We start from the raw sequence: 19891 nt of genomic DNA on the forward strand, positions 1-19891 counted from the left end.
GCAATATATGGCAGTGTGGAGTTTTATGGCTGATTTGAGCATACGCCTTAGATTGTGCACCCAATTCAACAGCGTCTAAGACTCGTTCTAATTAATCTTCGTTCGAATGGCAGCCTGGAACTACAGTTTGCTTTTCAGGGAGTTAAGTATGGTAAGCTATGTTCGCTATTGAAACTAAAAGCGGTATATTCCTTAAAGGAAAGAGAAAAACCAAAAACAAAAAGATGGGAAATGCAGACTTTCTATTCTTAAAAGTTAAAATTTCATTGTCCTGTCCATGCTTTCTGTCTTAGCATGATGCATATTGTTATATTCATTTTGTTTGCATTAATTTTCATACCTTAGAATTCAAAGTGAATGTAGTTTATCAAATCTATCTAGTGCGTCTCTAAGTGATGGCGAAATATTCACTCTTTCTTGCTCCAATTGGAGAAATATACTGGCATGTCATATTTCGGGGCATGCGTGTTGCCATGTACGATGTCCAGCTATCAGACATAAACTGAAAGAATTAAACTGGAGGAAGGAGCTACTATTTCTTAGAACGCCAGTCCCCTTAAATATTAGTGGTTAGCTGACATGGAAAAGTGATAAAAAATTGGATTAAAGAGAAATAAGTGAACATTTAAGAAATATTTGGAACAATTCCTATTATGTAGCAAAAAGCAATCATCAACAGAAAATGCATATCACGGTAAAAAAAACGAAGAGATGACAAATTGAAAAAAAAATATACCGACTATTAAAACTAAAAAAAAGAAAAGGGAATTAAACAAAGAGACAATGAAAATGTTTACAGGTCAGGGTTCCTGTAATTCTTATTCTAGAAGATTAAATACCTAATGTGATTAAACATGTTACTGCATGGTAGACAAAACGACGGAAGAAATCACCGTCGGACTAACCTAGCGGTCAACGGTTTGCGCTGCCTACAAGCAACGGCTTTTGGGTCAAATATAGTGAAATGTCATATGATTGTTTTTCTGAAGTTTGAATCCACAGAGATCAAATAATCAATCTATGTGACTACCATATCTTTGAGTTGTATTATATTCAATTTTTCAATTTGGATTTCAGGGCAAAATTTGTACACCTTGTCTCAAAAAGGTTGAGCGCATTCTTTATTGGTGTTTTGAGGCAAAAATTTTCTAAGTCCAGCTTCGGGTATCTTCGGGAAAAAGTAAGCCAGGTTCGAACCTCCAAGCCAGCCTTTGCAATCGGGAAAAAGTTTGCAGATGTGTTTCTCTTCTTTTAAATATAATAAGACTTGTTACCAAGTGTTTAAAAAAGCAACATTGATTGAAATACTTAATGATACAATATTTCGAAACCTTTTATTAATGTCACCACATGCTTGCTTGTCATTTAGCTCTCCATACGTAATGGAACATTTAAATACGTTAAAGAATCTTTCCATATGTAAAAGAATGCTCAAAGTTAAGAAATAGAACATAATTATCGCCTGAGTACTAAAATAAAAGTCAAAATAGAACAGAAACAGCGTTTGTAATGGATATGAATGTCATAATTATCTTGAGATCCGTTATACATTGCTAGAAGCATGGCTCCAGAAGTCCTTGTGTTAGCTCATTGGTAAGCTGTAGGATTTCAAATCATAAGGTTGAGAGTTCGATTCTCGTCTAGATTAATGCTTCTTTTTTAAAATTACATTTTCCGCAATGCATGAAAAATTATATAAAATAATTACATTAAAATACATAAGTTGTGTATAAATAACATAATCATTGCAGAACATAGTAATTATCATGTTTAATATATAACATCTGAGATAATTTTCAAAATAGGTTGGTATTATATATCAGAATGTTAAATGCAAGTTAGGAAAATCGTTTAATAGCAATAAATAAACTATGTAGTGTATTTATTTGCAGCTATTTGTCATACAGATGCAACTTCTCAATATTCTCATTACAGCATGTCATTTACATTCGTGAAATACAGTATATTCCTACGGATATAGAAAGTGTATAAACAGAGTATCCAAAGTCGTATCCTGCTTCAAGACACATAACTTTTCCCGATCCCCTTTACGTCACGGGAAGAAACACAAATTCTCTTTAGAACGGAATGTCGTTACTTAGAGTCTCATTCGAATACGTTGAATATGCTTTTGTATATTCATCTCTCTCTCTCTCTCTCTCTCTCTCCCTCTTTCGCTTTGTTTATGTGTGTGTGTGTGTGTGTGTTGCGGAATATCCCAAGTTGAATACAACATTTGCAAAGTATATGAGCATCATTGTCATCGAATACCAGAAATTGAAAGTCGTGTTTCTTCAGATTGGGTTTGCGTGTTCATGTTAGCTCACTGGTAGAGTACGGACTTGCCAATGAAAAGGTCTTGAGTTCAAAGCCTACAAATAATTATCAGTCTTTTGTTAGTAGAATTGCACAGAAATCGGATAAAAGGAGTGGTTTATTTCTAGAAATATTTGCAGAAGCGTTTAGGTAGACCTGAAAAGGGGTGTTTTCGAGAGTTAAGGCGGGGACATTAATATTGTGTCCAAGACCCTTCTGAATTTATTACACGCTCCATTCTTCTGGGCATGGAATCTATTATATGGGTGACAAATCTATCTCCTTCACCTACCTCCAGCCATGCTTCGGAAACAAGATGCCACAGGTCATCCTGAGTTCTTGGTGGATCTGCCTCAGGCCAACTTTCCCTTAGAGTACTCTTCACTTCTGCGCACATATTTTCCATGAGATTGAGGTCTGCTCCACGAGGCGGCCAGTCGATTAAATCAATCTCAGGGTGCCCTGCGAACCATTCCTGAACCACACGGGAAGTATGTATTGGCGACTGGTATTGCTGGAACTGAATTACACCATCAGGCTGAAATACTCGTACAGATGGCACCATGATATTACTGATAATGTCTAAGTACTGAGCATTGTCCTTCAATTCTATGGAGCTGTCCTGCTCCGAGACTGGAAATCCAACCCCAACATAAAATAGATACATGGCCACTGCGATTGCAAGCAGCCATATATCCATGGTCATATCGGGTGCCTCTCGGACGACACACAAAACGTCGTCCCTCCTTTGATGTTGTGAATATGGATTCATCTGAGAAAACTACGTTTCCCAATTGAGACCCACATTCGCCTGTGCAAACGCGAGACGGTAAATTTTGTGGTCGTCTGAGAGTTTTCCTTCACGGCAGCAACACGGCCACGTAACCCAGCATGACGAAGCCTTCGCAGAGCTGTATGCTTACTACCAGGAAAGAGAGAAGCTTCCGTTAGCTGTCTAGACGTCCTTAGTGGGTCTAACCGGGCTTCGTTTACTAATCTCGCATCTTCGGCTTCGGTTGACACATGCGGACGACCAGGAGATCGTAAATTACCAGTCTGACCTGTAGCACCATATTTCGGAATCCATCGCCTTCCTGTAGAGGCCGGGACACCTACTCGCTTGCTAGCTGCAGTTGCAGAATAACCTTCCAACTCCCATAAAGCAATTACGGCTGTACGTCTATCCATAGTTACCAATGTTCTGAGCTGTGAGAAGGAAGCAATAGGTAAAAGCTAGTACCTGACGTGTGATTGGTTACTTGCACGACACGCCTATTGGGGGGAACAGCGTTGCCAGATCTAGCATAATGATGCTAGATCTAGCATAATTTGCATGTCTCTAGCATCTAGGATCGTGCTTTTAGCATCTTGCCCAAATCTAGCACAATTTCAGCAAGTTTATCAAAAAGCCGTAAAACCTGGAGATGAGAAAGAAGTTGGTCGTGGGAAGAAAAAGAACGGCAGAAATGTATCCTCTTCCATTGATTCATACAGTCGGTAAACCATACAGGCAGTCTTATTTTCCGAAGTAAGTTCGAAACGGCTTTGGGCTTTTTTTTTTGTGGCTCCACCCAGGGTTTTCTAATCCTTTAACTCCGAGGCATGGGCGGAGCTATGGGGGCCATTCCCCCCCAACTTTTTGACAACTTCACCATCTTTGTCTCTGACTTCATGATCATATTTATTCCTTAAATGACAGCTCCGAGACCGACCAAAAGTCCGTCCCCCCCCAGCAGACGATTCCCAACTCCGCTTATGCTGCGAAGTAATTTTCTTTCAAAGTATGTAAACAAAAACTTTGCAATCATTTATACGATATATACGCCATTGAGTCTGGCTACGACTCCAGTAATTTAGTTGAGTTAAAATTTTGGTGCGTGAAGTATTGAGTTCTATCCATGCATTCTTGCTCTCTGTGTATTTTAAGTTACGTTATCGTATCTCAACTTCGTTTTTTTAAACTCCTGAATTAGTAATTATGAGAATCTAGCATAATTTGACCGAATCTAGCATAAGTTCGATCAGGTTTTGGAATAATTCCGAGCATTCAACGACTCGTGAAAGAAATCTGAAATGGTGCGCCGTAATAATAATATTAAAAACAGTTTTTATAAAGGAATATTAATACATACGAAAAGCTGTTTAAAGAATGAATTGTTATACTGACTTTACACGTATAAAAACATATAACATATACCAAACAGATTGAGCGATATGATGATAGCTGTTTTGAGACGAACACTTTCGAAGTCCAACTTCGGGTATCTTCGGAAAACAGTAAACTAAAGCTGCTGGTTCGAACCTCCAAAGCCAACCTTAGTAATCGGGAAAAGATGTACAGATATGTTTTTCCTTCTGTTAAATATAATAAGACATGTTGAAATGGTATTAAGTGTAGAAAAAAGTAACATTGATTGAAATACTTAATGATAAAATATTTCGAGACTATGTATTCACACTCTCGTTTCGTCATTGTGATTTCCATACATATGAGCTCAGTTATATTTCAGAAGCAGCTTCCGAAAAGCTGTCATGTTAGCTCAGTGGTACACCACCGAGCGTTTAAATCGTGAGTTCGACACCCGTTCAGGTGAGATTCTTTTATGATATTCTACTTTCCTCAATGCATGAAAATTATGTAAAATAGTTACATTACAATTCATCAGTTGTATATATATTTTCATATCATCAGTTGTATATATGAGTTGAATATATATATTCGTATCATCAGTTGTATATATCAGTTGAATATATATATTCATATCATTTCACGACATAAGTAATTCTTATCTTTAAAATATAACATCTGAGGTATTGACAGAACGTCGGTGTGTTATGTGTGAATATTGAATACAAATTTAAAAAATCGTGTAATAGCAATAAATAAGTTATGTAATGTATTTATTTGCAGCTACTTTCATCGCAGATAACTTCTCAATATTTGCATTACAGCATTTAGGTAGAGCATATCGAAAATCGGATCGTGGTTCAAGACAAAAAACTAGCTAACCCCAAACTGTCACGTAAGAAATTCACGAATCGCAAAAGTAAAGTGAAGAGATTGAGAGCGGTAATTCCTTAATCGCTCTCTCTCAACTCTCTCTTATCTGCATTTATACATATAAAAGTGTATGTATGTATGTTCCAACATAACTCATGTATGCCTAGAGCAGGGTTTCTCAACCTGGGAGTCGCGGCCCCTAGGGAATCGCGAAGATAGGCAGAAGAGATAAATATAATTAGAATCTAATACCAGAAATTATTTTTAAATATTATTTTTAATTTTGTTCTGATAGGCATACTTTTATTTTTTATACACACTGTAAAGAACAATAAAAAAATAAGTCTGAACATTTCCAAAGGGTGTAGAATTCGTGTTACTATTCGGTTCAAAGTCTCTTTTCGCGAATTCTGTCGAGAAATTTGAAGCTTAAAATATACAAAACGATAATCATGCCTGTTGTTCTGTATGGTTGCGAAACATGGTCGATGGTCGCTTACTCTGAGGGAAGAACATAGACTGAAAGTATTTGAGAACAAGATCCTTAGACGAATATTCGGACCCAAGAGGAACGGGAATGGGGAATGGCGGAAACTTCATAACGAGGAACTACATAATTTATACGGTTTACCCAACATTGTTAGGGTCGTCAAGTCTAGGAGGCTTAGGTGGGCAAGTCATGTGTCTAGAATGGAAGAAAGTAGAAACGCTTTCAAAGTCTTGACTGGAGGACCAATCGGAAAACGACCATTAGGAAGACCTAGGCGCAGATCTTAGGGCAATATTAAGATGGATCTCGCTGAGATAAGAATACAAAGTAGAAACTGAATCCAATTGGGTAAGGATAGAAGCCAGTGGAGAGCTTTTGTGAATGCGGCATTGAACCTCCGGGTTCCATAGGCCATAGAGTTAGTTAGTTAGTAGAGTTGTTTAAAAATGAATTTAAATCAAAGAGGTATGATATAAAACTAATGAGAACAGTATATAGAAATACTAGAAAAATACACATGCAACTAAACCTGCACATTGAAATACAATTAAAATTAAAACCTAATGAGATACCTAAGCATGGTGTAATTTCACTAGTGCAGCAATTCCAGGTTCAATCTTCATGACAAACATTATCAAGCCATTTTCAAATGATAAGCGATTTATTATCTTTGTTTTAATGTTTACCATAAAAAACACACTTTCGCACAAGTACGATATAGCAAATGGAATTATTACTTTTAAAGCAGCAATCACCAGACCAGGATACTCTTCTCTCCTCATCAGGCAGAACTTGTCCAAGTATTCGTTACAGAAAACCAGTTGCAAAGACTTGTCGCATGATCATTGTATTATTTGGTCAAGAAGTTGTGGGCTTAGATCGGATACATTAATGGCCTCTTTAATGAAGGAGTTTAACATCCATCTTGAACCAGCACCTTCGTCGTTGGGAATATATATATTACAGTTCTGTATCCACTGTCAGTGCCGGGCGCCGAAAAAAGGGGCCACACATTTCGGAGGAAGTGTGTTACTCATGTTAGGAAAGTGCATGTGCACATGTGTAAAATAGAAGGAAAAACGTAGTAAAATGTGCTCAAAATTAAGGAAAGGTAGGGTTTACTTTGAAAATGTTATTGAGCTTCGTGCCAACCATGGCGGCGCTTCGTAGCTAGTCTGTCGACGTCACTCATATATACGGTGACATCGTACTATACTATCGCCCCGGGCGCTGATTTTCCATGGCACTGTTCACTATAAACAAAAAATGGATACTACTATTATAGAAATAGGTATGTTAAAAATCCCACACAAGCTTATTATAAAACAAATTATAAAAGGGTCGCTGGCAAGAGCATGTGATAAAAGGGGATCGTGATAGGAATTAGATTGAGAACTACTGGCCTAGAGTAATTTTAACCACATTTCTTGTAATTTCAAAAAGAGTGCTGTCGGGTTACCTATGGTGAATGGGAGGGGGATACATATAAAAGATTGCTAGAAGATGATCGATATTAGATTCATAGTTTTCGGGGTCGCTTAGATAAATAGTGAGACTTTCAATTTCGCTTAACTCCGATTAAGCTCTCATTAGTAGGGATGGGCACGAACGACTTTTCTTTGAAACTCGACTCGACTCGAAACAGACATCTTTGAAGTCTACTCTTGGACTCGGCGCGAAAAATATCTTCCAACTCGACTCGGATTAAAGTCAAATCGAACCAAAACGAGCAAAATCCTGTGTGTAGTCCTACCTAGACAATACATAGACCATAATTATTCTATCATCAATTATACTACTATTACTACAAATAATAATAATAATAATAATAATAATAATTATTATTATTATTATTATTATTATTATTATTATTATTATTATTATGACAACACCGTGTACAAACATGAACGATAGATGGTTAGTAAAGGAATACTAAAAGCTAGTTGACTGCCGACGTCGGTAGTCATGAAGTCTACAAGGCAAAGACATCGTTCATTATCCTAAGTTGTAAGCGTCGGTGGACTACAGATGGTCAACTATTGACCTCTCGCCAGAAATTGGTGGCCCCACAGCGACGATCCGTGGTGGCCCCAGCTCGATTTTGAAAACTTTACTACCAGCGGCAGAGACGCGATGAAACGCCAACGAACCACAAAATTACTCTCCCAAAATATGTTAAAATGCCTATATGTGTAATTTATTTATATTTAGGTGAATCAAAAAAACACAAAACAAATACCCCGGGATGGACGTGAACTATCAATATTACGATAACTAGGCACGTGTTCTTCTGACTTCCCCACGGAAACGATCATAAAAAGCTTGGTTGTGGAAGGATAAATCATTGACGTCTTAATTTAGCCACTACATCTCGAGTTCTAGGAGGTGATACCGTGAACCGTTTCAGATTTATTGCTTCCTGGTGGAGTACTATCCATGGGCAAAATTTGAGCATAATAGCCGACATGCATCTTCGGTGCCTCTTATCTTTATTACAATTTTAACCAGAGATGGTGTGGGTAAATGTAAATTTGATCCACGACCCACCATGACCCACTATCACCCACCACCCACTATCACCCACCCCATTGGCCAACTCTGACCCATCAACCATCGTGATCCACTCTGACCCACCACCAACTATGAACCACTCTGAACCATTGCGACCAACTCCGACCTACCAAAACCCATCGACATCAATTCTGACCGATGACCCACATCCTCCTCTCCATTGACTAAAGAGGTTACACTTCTAATAAAACAAGACTGTGAAATTATCACTTACCGGAGTTTGAATTTCTACCGTCAGTGGCTCAAGCACCTCTCTGTTACAATACTGGTGGGTCTGAACTTTACGATATATAATGGCAAAGTGTTTCTCATCTTCCGAATTAAAATGAATTTAAATTTATCATATATAATTATTTCTTTGTTGCCTTACAGACACATTTCAGTAGAAAATAGGGTGAAAATTGAAAGTTTCGAATCAAGGAAAAGTAGACCAACGTTAAAAAAAAAGAGAGAGAGAGAAACTAATTTTCTATATAATTAATCATACCTTACTAATTGGAAATGCCCATGTAATTAAGTTTAGAATACAAATTTTATGGCCATTTTTCTCTAACTTTATGGCTTGATTGTCTTATGCTCGGAACGCTCCATATATTAAACACCAGCTTCAGCAATTATAAATAGAAAGCAGTGGGTATAAAATTCAAAAAGAACTTTAGCTTGCATTACTCAATTTTTTTCTCAACTAATATCAATCGTTTTCGATTATTTTTACAAATCAACCCACTACCAATTTCCAATATATAGAAAATGCACCCCCGTCCCCCCGCTCATAAAAGACAATTTTAAAAATGCCAGGACATATTCTCTTTATTTTTAATAAAGAGTTATATGCTGAATTTCAGCTCTCAGTTGAACGGCTTGTGAGATACTAAATTTTTCGCAAAAATTCGGACTTCTACTCCCCCTAAGGATATGTATTATAATGAAAGTGACACGCGTATGATAACTTCCCAGTTGGGATTGGAGCCTGGTATATACCAAACGTCAATTCATTTGACTTTGTAATTTGACCGTGATGATTACGCAGACATAGTTACTTTCAATTTTTTATGATACATATCCTCATTTCATATGTTACAGATGATTCAAAAATATTTTTTCAAGCAGTTAGCTCATCTAGAATCTCACAGGCTGCATCCCAAAATCCAACTCCTACTATCCTATGACAATCCAAAAGTGACTGAACTTTTTTTATTAGGAACAAATGACAAAAGAAAAATGGAGATTTTGAAAGTAAAATGTAGAAAAGCTCAGTGCCCCCAATAACTACATATTTCTCCGCCCCTTCATCCCGAACTTAAAAATAAAACTTAATTCGAATATGGTTAATTAGTGAATTTATTACAGTTAAATTCCACTCACTACATGCTACAGCTACAACTATGTAACAAAAAATAACAACTGTGCAGAGGTGCCCACAAGGGGGGCTATGACGCAAAGTGCGTCATTGAAATATTTGGGGGGTTAAAATATCTGTATAAATATGTTTGAGGGAGTGTAAAAATTAATCGAAAAGAAGATTTTTTCATGGAAGAACACCTACGGGTAGACAATTGGGGGGTGCGTCATGGACATAAGGGGGGGTGGGCACCACTGCAACTGTGAAACATGTTCTGAATTACTATTAGATTTCTTACGCTATTATTAAACATATTAGAATAGTAAAAGAGGATTGTTCGTGAAATATAAATAGTATATTTGCTCTTGATTTTTTAACTTTTTCATACGGAAAAAAAATAAAATTTTATTCAAGTTTTAAACTTTGCACTCTGCAAATATGTTGCCCTCTAGGCAATAGGACTAATGTGAAATGTGGACTAATGTGCACTAATGGGAAATGCTGCACTGTTAGCGGCGCTGAAAACTTACGGTTCGATTCTAATATCGGTTGATTTCGATATCTTTATGTCGCTACGTAACCACCCTGGGTGCTAATGGGAGCTTAACTGGACTTGAATTGAAAGTAGAGCTATTCACCTAAGCGACCACGAAACTATGGATTCGATACTAATATCGACCCGTTTCTAGCATTTTTGATATGTATCCCCACAGTACTCTTTTTCCAGACAGTAAGAAATATAGTTAAAATTGCTCTAGATATATCAGAATTATGTTGAAACACACACATAAATTAACTTTTATATTCTGTATAAATAGAGAGTGAGCGAGCGAGCGAGAGAGAGAGGGCGACTCAAAGCATCACTACTTCCACATTGCAAAAGCATATATCAGGAATTGAATTGAAAATCTATGTAAAGACTTTCTGCTGTGGCATGCTTCATAAGGACAATTCCAGTCTGCTCACGTGACCTTTGGGGTTCATGATTTTTTTTGTGAGCGTTCCGACTTTGGATTCTCTGTTTATACCCTCTGTTTATGCATCGAGTCACTTTTCAAGAACATAAATGACATTCTGTATTATGAATGTTGAGAATTACCCTCTATATGACAAATAGCGGCAAATAAATACATACATGATTTATTTATTGCTATGGAACGAGTTTCTTAACTTGTATTTACATCCTCATATATAATACCGACCTACTGTGAAAATTAACTCAGATGTTATATTTTAAACATAATAATTACTATGTTCTGCAATGATTATGTTATATATACACAACTTATGTATTTTAATGTAATTATTTTATATAATTTTTCATGCATTGCGGAAAATATAATTTTAAAAAAAGCATTAACCTAGACGACAATCGAACTCTCAACCTTATGATTTGAAATCCTACAGCTTACCAATGAGCTAACACAAGGACTTCTGGAGCCATCCTTCTAGCGATGTATAACGGATCTCAAGATAATAATGACATTCATATCCATTACAAACGCTGTTTCTGTTCTATTTTGACTTTTATTTTAGTACTCAGGCGATAATTATGTTCTATTTCTTAACTTTGAGCATTCTTTTACATATTGAAAGATTCTTTAATGTATTTAAATGTTCCATTACGTATGGAGAGCTAAATGACAAACAAGCATATGGTGACATTAATAAAAGATTTCGAAATATTGTATCATTAAGTATTTCAATCAATGTTGCTTTTTTAAACATTTAGTAACAAGTCTTATCATATTTAAAAGAAGAAAAACATATCTGCAAACTTTTTCCCGATTGCAAAGGCTGGCTTGGAGGTTCGAACCTGGCTTACTTTTTCCCGAAGATACCCGAAGCTGGACTTAGAAAATTTTTGCCTCAAAACACCAATAAAGAATGCGCTCAACCTTTTTGAGACAAGGTGTACATGTTTAAATATTTGGTCCTCTAACAATATTTTGTACATTTCAAGTTGGTAGCATTGTTATCCCGGATGTGTAGGCCTGAATCAGAAATATTCGATTAAACTTTTTTATACAAACGAGAAAGTTATAAAATGTTATAAAATGGCCTTCTGGCAATTTTGATGACTCACTACGGTACCTGTGTGTCGAGCAGGTGTTTCTAAACCTAGTAACTTATTATGAAATAGTTATCATTTCGCTGCGTTTTACTTATTTACAATTTTGATCGTTTAAACGGTCTGCGAGGATAGTTTGTAATAATACTGAATATACAACTGTTGATAAGCCTGTTTAATAAAAAATACGCATATGAAATAACGTCCCTATGTTACAGTCAGTGCGCCTTATTTATGATTTTATGTCTACGCCCCTCATAGCTTCTCATTATGACCCTGGTAGAAACGAGAACAATATTGATATTAGAAAAAGCTAATGGAGATACATGGGATAACATCAAATGGTAAGATAGAAAATTATTTTCAGAACTTAGCTCAATATATAGTAAAGAATATAGGGAGAAGAAAAAAACAAGGAAAGCAAGAAAAAATCATACATTCCTTCAGCACAAATTATAACTCATTATAAACGAAGACGAAAACTTGTTATAAAAAAATTATCTTCTCTCGAAATAACGTGGAACAGGTGAACATCACTTCCGTTTTGTTAATGTTCGTTATAATACATGTTTGTAATTCCAGATGTTGTTTTGCAATAGACAAAATGGAAAAGAGGTATTCGGAAGAATGTAAAGAAAGCGAAGAACAAACTTTAAGATGATATCCTTGTTGACTGCCAGCTGTTTCTTCTTGTTTTAATTCCATTTTACTTGCCCTTTATCTTATCGATTTTAGGAAAATACTGATTGGAATTAATCGCGAAGGATTCATCCAAATAGTAACATTATATTTAACTGAAGACAAAGAAGAGAGAGTAGTTTTTTGATTCACTCCCAGCTCTTTTAGGATCTCCATTTTTGTAAAATGTATGCTATTAGAGTAATTTTTAAAGTCAGAAAATATCTTAACCCTTAATAGGGAACGTTATTTTTGTTCGCTTACAGGAAATGCGTGTCTCTGGGACACGGACATGTATAAAGTAATATCTTTCTTTAAAAACGTATGTGTAATGTAGAATAATGAAACTTTATATGTTGTACTTCGAGCAAAATATGATAAACAAGAATTACATATATTAATTCGGTTTTATTGGAATATAAATTCGGAAAATAATTCAATATCTAAATAAAAATAGTACATAAATTTAAAAACAGAAAATTTTAAGTTAGTATAATTCTACATATTACTACCCTGCAAATATGCTATTTGTCCACATGTAGCTGCCCTGTTCAAATGTTCTATTAGTCCAAGAGCTTGGAAACGTTTAACGAACATGGTAGCTATAAATAGAGGTCGTCCGAAAGTGTCTTGAAAATGGTTAATACATGTCTTCGTTGCCTGATTTACAAATAGAACACAATATTAGGAGAGAAATAGGGGTTTTACTTTCAGATAGGTCAGTAGATCTGTTTTTTGACTTTGCTCTAATTTACTTCAAATTTGTTTCGATTTTCTTCCAACTTCATATTGAAATCTCCTGATTTATATCATCATCACATAAGTTAGACAGGATTTTTTTTCCCAGATTTTTTACATGGGTGACTATACCAGGCATCCATCTATGTTTTAATGAAGAACCCTTCGGTTTCTTAGTGGTTCATATCAATTCCAAACAAACCTGTTCTTACGTCTGTATCTAAGGCCTTCGTTATCATATGAAACTTCACTAGGGCTGCTCACATTGACAGTTCTGTTATTACTTGAGCTGACACCTGGCACTGTATCAGAATTGGTATCGCCCTCACTGTCACTAGGTAATTCTTGACTTTGAGGAAAAAATTACGCGTCTCAGTCAGAATCTATTGAAGACAATAATATAAATTACTTCTGTACTTTCAACATTTTTGGAATTTTTACCGTGAAATAAGGATCTGCTGTACTTACGGTTTCATTCTTAAATTTCATTCTCGAGGTACTAGGTCTATATTTTGCAAATACATAAAATCTCATACAAACAAAATAGTATTTTTCAAGAGCTCAATAGCTTCTATTTCATGGTAAATAAAAGTAAACCACAAAAATTTTTGAAAGCAAAACTCTCTTCAGGAAATATGGGTCAAATAATCACGCAAAAGTATAAACAATAATGGAAATGTGTGCCTCTTTCTAAAACCATCGATAAATGTTCACTCAGACATTACGCCAAAAATGGACTACTGCGAAACACATACAACTAAATAATTGGAAGGTACTGAGAGAACCGATACATTGAGTGAATCAGTGTTGCCAATGTAATACAAAGAAAAACCATATGTGTCTGACATACAAATATTTCCTCTTAAAGGTTAAAAAGCAGAAGGAAACGAAGGAGAAAAAGATTGAGTTTAAAATTCAGGGACGATGCAAAATTTAAAATGCATTTTCGTAAACTACTGAGTTATAACTAACCAGAAAAAAAACAAAGGAAATAGACACTTACAAGGATGAAAAAGGATTACGCAAGTGCCCGAGATAAAGCTGTAAGTAGTCAACAAAAAACGGAGAATGCAGGCTAAAATCTCAAAAGAAAACAATAGTACAAATTAAAGAAATCCAGGTTTGTTAATGGAAATTCTTGTAAAGGGTGATGCACAAGCTTAGAAACGACACCCAAGCCTGTATCCTATGAGCTTTGAGCCATCAGCAAGTGCAAATCAAACAAACGTCAATTTCATTTGAAACATAAACTCTAACTTTAATTTTTAAGGCTTCACTCGTGAACTTCCTAATTTTATATGGAATAGCTCAGTGTTTCGACTTTAAGAGCAAAAATATAGACCTGTCCAAAAAGGCAGTATGAACTATGGGAAAAGCTATCAATACACACAAGTACTGACAAAATGATAGAAAACTCATATCTTGGTGGAATTTAGTCTAAAATGGTGTGAAAAAATCTTAAAAATTGAGAAAAATGCAAATTAAAGAAAGGAAAAATACGTGGAAACACAAAATATATAAGAAAACTGATACACAAGTAAACTATAAACCATTAGCTCCATAATCTTTTCGTCTGTCTTGGTTAGTTTTACTCTCACGTTCTTGCACTTTCGATTGGATCATAGAATATATTCCCCCGTGTAAGAAATATAATAAAAGTGGAAAATAATTTTTCTTAAAGCAGTTTAAATCTTTGTCTCATAAAAACTTGGACTCAACCATCATCGTGCTTTACTAATGTAAACCTACATTCAAGAATGAAATGCAGCTTAGACGGTGCAGTTTTCTATCATACTAAGAAATTTTGTACGAAAGGCGGGATGTACTTAATAATATCGTATTAATGATATTCTTAATCTGGACTCTAAAAAGGCTAATTTATAAATAAATAAATAACGCTTCCCTGGTATTTTATGAGTATAACTCAGTAACCCACAATGAAATTTGCTTTAACATCGTTCTGAAATGAATTTAAATAATAATGATGATCTATAGAGAAGTTCTACATCTCTATGTAGAAGAACAAAAAGTTGTTTATAAAATACCCTTTTCAACAGTACAACGAGAACATTATCTGATAAAATGTTGCTGCCCCACAACAAAAATTAAAACTAACGTTACTTAGAATTCGACTTGTAGTCATAATGACCACCCCCCTTTAAAGGGAACCCAAAAAAAAGAAACCCACGTCGGGCACATTTTTAAAACATATTAAGATTCTATTTTGTCAAAATCGATACTTTGCATAGTTATTTTGTATTGATAAATCTATTCTTAATCTTCTATTCCAAAACTGTTCTTAAATAAAAAAAAACACAAAATCCTGAGGGACTTGTATCTATGGCCATTCTCACTCTATCTAAAATCTAAAAGCAGAGTAACAAAATTTATTTAACTCACCTAATAAGAAAGACGTTATCTCAAATTACATTCACTGCAGTTAGAAGCGAAATAACTGGCAATAGCTGTTAAAGTTTCAAAGATGTTAAAAATAGAATGGTTGGGAAATTTTTCATGGTTTGTACTTGAGATATTCTTACTTTCCTTTATATATTCAAATAAGATCTCAATTTATTTCACTCGGCTAAAAGAAATGAAACATTCTCAAATTATACCATCCGCAGAGTAGGAGCCGTTCTGATCACGAAGTTTGGAACAACTTTAAAGCTTGTTTTTCATTGTTTGTCAGTACAAACACTAATACTTCCTTATTCATTAAAATAAAAAAAAAAAACTCGCGAGCTACTTGCCTCTTCTACTAGGAATAGCTAGATGTCAAATACATACTTCTACGATAGGCTCAGAGCAGAGCAAACAAAAAAAAAATCGAATTGGAAAGCGCTTGAAATAGAATTCAAACTTTCTTTGTTGTCGCCACCTAGGGATGTTCTTATAAATTTCTAAATTGTAAAAAACACAAATCCAAATTTCTTAAACTACTAAAAATGAAAAGAACTAGGTTATTTATTCAGTAAAGTTGGTTGTAGAATAGTTGCCACGATCGTCGCCATGAAACCAAAATTCAAATACCCGCTCACCGCATTCCACACATACAAACAGGCAGAATATGTGGCGCCACAGTAACATAGTACTATATGACTGTACAGAGACACCCAGTGAGAAAAATATGAACTACCACCAATCTGTTTACAGTTCAGGGTTTTACTAACAGATGACTGAATCTCTTTTCATATTTTGTGGGAAGTAATGCCTAATGTGCAAAGTAACCCGGTGTTACAGTAGCTAGTTACCACTGTAAGCGAAATGAAATATCAAAATTCAATGTGGCAAATCATGACACAAAACTAGAAAAACGTTTGGGAAGGAAGGAATTCATATAACTAAGGAATTACGTCCCTAATATATTGTGTTAATTTGGAACACAAATATACGAGCAAAGAAAGCATTTCAGGATGATACCTATAAAATACTTAGGAACGTAAAGAACACATTCAACACGTAAGACATGTAAGTTTATCCTAAATACAGAATTTTGCGCTGTCCTCGTTTACCAACATTCTGCGTAATGAACTAATCTGCATAGCAATCTTATTTTTACCGGCCATCTACCACATGCTGGTTAGCGTTGTTTGTACAATAATTCACACATCATGTACGTTCACTAAGACACTAAAGTGATTATACATTGAGAAATTTAGGTCCATACTCTAGAAATGATTCCTGGGAATGTAAAAAGTCGACTTCCTTGAAAGAAATGAGTGCAGCTATGAAATGGTTTGATGTATGGACCTCTACAATTAATGAACATCCATTGATGGTTAAAATATTCTTTCTCTTGTATTTTACTGTCTATCGAAGCCCTCCGGAAAAATGAGGCTAGACACATTTGAGCTAAATTCTAACTAGAAACACAAACGTCCATAGTTCTTGTTCCAATTAATACATTCCACGTTTAAATTTGCAAAATATTAGGATATATACCATTCTCACGATTTCTTATTTTACATAAGTCTCTATATAAATAAAACAATATTGTCGAGCATCCATATATGTGCAACAATTATTGAGAAGTGTGTGATCAATAATAAAGAAATAATTAGTTTATCAAGATCTACACTGCATAAGATTTGTATTAGTCGTATCGATCTTATTTTTATTTGGTATACAGCTTATCTATCTGTGCCTTGCAATTTCCTAATTGTAGGTTACTAACTTACGTTCGAGATATCTCCCATATCTAAATATTTCTCGTGAAGTATTGCTTTTAGCCAACAAACTTTCCGAACGCATGTAACAGTATTATCAATCTGAGCCAATTAGTATATGAAAAATTGAACATTACCTTTCTGGGCGAAGTGAATTTAAACTTTTTGTTGTTAATTGTTGGAAGTCATTAGAGTACGACGCGCAAGTCTCCTGAACCACTATTTTTCTAGGCGTTTCTATATTCCTTTCAAATTTAGGATCATCTTCTACTGGTAATTCTGATTTCACCTTATCAACGTTTAGTTTCACATCCAAAGAACACATAGCTGTATCCTTGTCCATTGTTTCCTGTCCTTCCGTTGTGGATAATATTAACTCTTTCTTGTCAGTCATCAGTTCGTATGTCCACCCTTTCCCTTCGAGTGGATCTTTCTGAGGTAAATCAAAAGCAATTTCTTCTTTGCACATCAATTCCAACTTAACAGACGCCTCACCAGCCATTGTGAATTGAAATATAATAAGAATATAAAGACTGTTCTTATACTTCCCTTATATTTTATGTTACCAGTCTTAATGAAATGATTTACAAGAACGTTCACAAAAGCAACTTTATATTTAAAATCATCTTCTTCTGCAGATCCTTATTTCCTTAGCCACGATCGCTCTCTAGGCAATTGTTTGTTTGTTTGTAGCAGCCGGAGGAAAGTGAAAAGGAACCCGGATGTATACTTCTTTAGTTCATATTTCGTTCAAGTCAGACCTTTTGTCGCTAGTGAGGTTCACTCTTACATACCGCTATTCTCGTGTTTCAGAAGGTATCCATCCATCTTTATCGTTTTAGCGGGAATAGCAAATCCTGTATTTCTGTATGCCATTGCGGTTTGATTGACTGTCAATCTCCCGTTGCGTATACCGGTACTAATTTTATTTAATACACGTGCTATTATTGCTTCAAATGCTACTTTTGGTTGTGACTTGTGCCGCGACTTAAGATAGTTAGTGCGAACAATTTAATATTTTAACACAATTTTTTTCATTTGAGAATAATAACTGGTTGTGGCTTTTGTGTGTGTATGTGTAAGCATCTCTTGGAATAAGACGTTGATTTTTCGGTGCCATTTGATAACAGTCACTACCATCACTCACGCACCTACTGTAACTATTGGAGATCTCTTGCCCCAAACACTACACATTTCCCCCCACACAACCCAGGGCTGATCTTAAGCAGCACATGCGCTGTCATTCTCTTCAATGTTGCCGTACTTCCGTAACCTTTCATAAACAACCAAATTCAGCATTAAAAAAAGAAAAAAACAATGAATGGTAGATAAAAGAAAAGGACAATAGAGGGAAGTAGCAACGTTGATTTTCAGGTAACGGGGTCATAAATCTCTAACAAATATCTCAAAGAACAGAAGGGAAAGTTTTGAAGACTTTTCAGATTCCATGATAAAAGCATCTTTAACTGTGTATGCCAGTATTCCAGGTCAGACAAACACTGCCCTTGTAAGGTGACCATAAGATATGCCAGGTGATACGCCAGGTGGCAGCACCCAATCGAAAATGGGTGGGTATAAAACGAATAACCTTCTGTAATTTCTAGCAAGTACCCAAGAATATAGTACTACGCAAGGGCGCCCATTTTTCTGTATATTTGGAGGGGGCACTCACACGCAGAAGGTATATATATACAGGGTGCAAATTACCGGGGGGGATAAGGGGGATTCTCCACCTCAATCACATTTTGATCCCTTCCAAAGAAGTCAGCTGAAGTATCCCCACCGGGGATGCTCGCTTCCCCCCCCAAACTATGCTCAGTATAACTCCAAATTTCACTGATTTTGTCATTTCTTGTAAGTTTAATCTTCTAGCTGTATTTCGAAATGATCGATGTAAACTATTCAGTTTTGGTAATTTCTACTTACCACCTAATTACCCACTATTTTCAACGTTGTTTAGTTGAACTATATTATTATGACTACGGTTGTTAATTGCAACTGTACCTTCGTACCTTTCAGTTCGTCATCGTTTGTGAATTTGAATGTACTAATTGCGTATAAGAAAGCTACATATCAATTTATAAATGTTTTTAGCGGTTCGCCAAGAAGAAGTAAACAAATACCTTCTTCCACCATCTTATTTTAATTTTTGTTATAACATGTTATTTCAATTTCCAGTGTACGCTTTGTTAGCACATGGTCTTCATTCCCTAGTAGGTTGTGTGTATGCAACTCAAGAGTTGCATTTAATTTGTGATAATTAGCATAGTAATCACTGCCTTTTACAGTTTACGGAAATGAACTGTTGAAACTGTACTCAAAATCTGCGATATAGGTATTCTCTCGTAAGTATATGTTAACGTACCCCTGGGGATACGCTCCTAGTGAGCAGACATGTTAGTGAAGGTGATTTTTAGGTGAATAAGCGCATAATTGAAGATTTGTTTCAGCATTTGTTAATACTACTGGTTCTCCGTGTCATTGTCCGTGCCTGTATAAGCATTTCAACTGGAGCGAG

At 35.5% G+C, this 19891-nt stretch overlaps 1 protein-coding gene across 1 annotated transcript in view; it reads right to left on the reverse strand.

Moving 5' to 3' along the window:
• LOC145690961 (uncharacterized) overlaps window positions 1-18552 on the reverse strand; it is a 70103-nt gene extending 51551 nt beyond the window's left edge. Inside the window, exon 1 of the mRNA XM_081766429.1 lies at window positions 17511-18552. Coding sequence (XP_081622555.1) covers window positions 17511-17875 — 365 coding nt within the window. The 5' untranslated portion in view covers window positions 17876-18552. The remainder of the gene's footprint in view (window positions 1-17510) is intronic.
• Window positions 18553-19891: the final 1339 nt, after the last annotated feature.

The sequence above is a fragment of the Thermobia domestica genome, chromosome 7 (assembly GCF_964235325.1).
Source record: "Thermobia domestica chromosome 7, izTheDome1.hap1.1, whole genome shotgun sequence".
NCBI classification, from domain to species: domain Eukaryota; kingdom Metazoa; phylum Arthropoda; class Insecta; order Zygentoma; family Lepismatidae; genus Thermobia; species Thermobia domestica.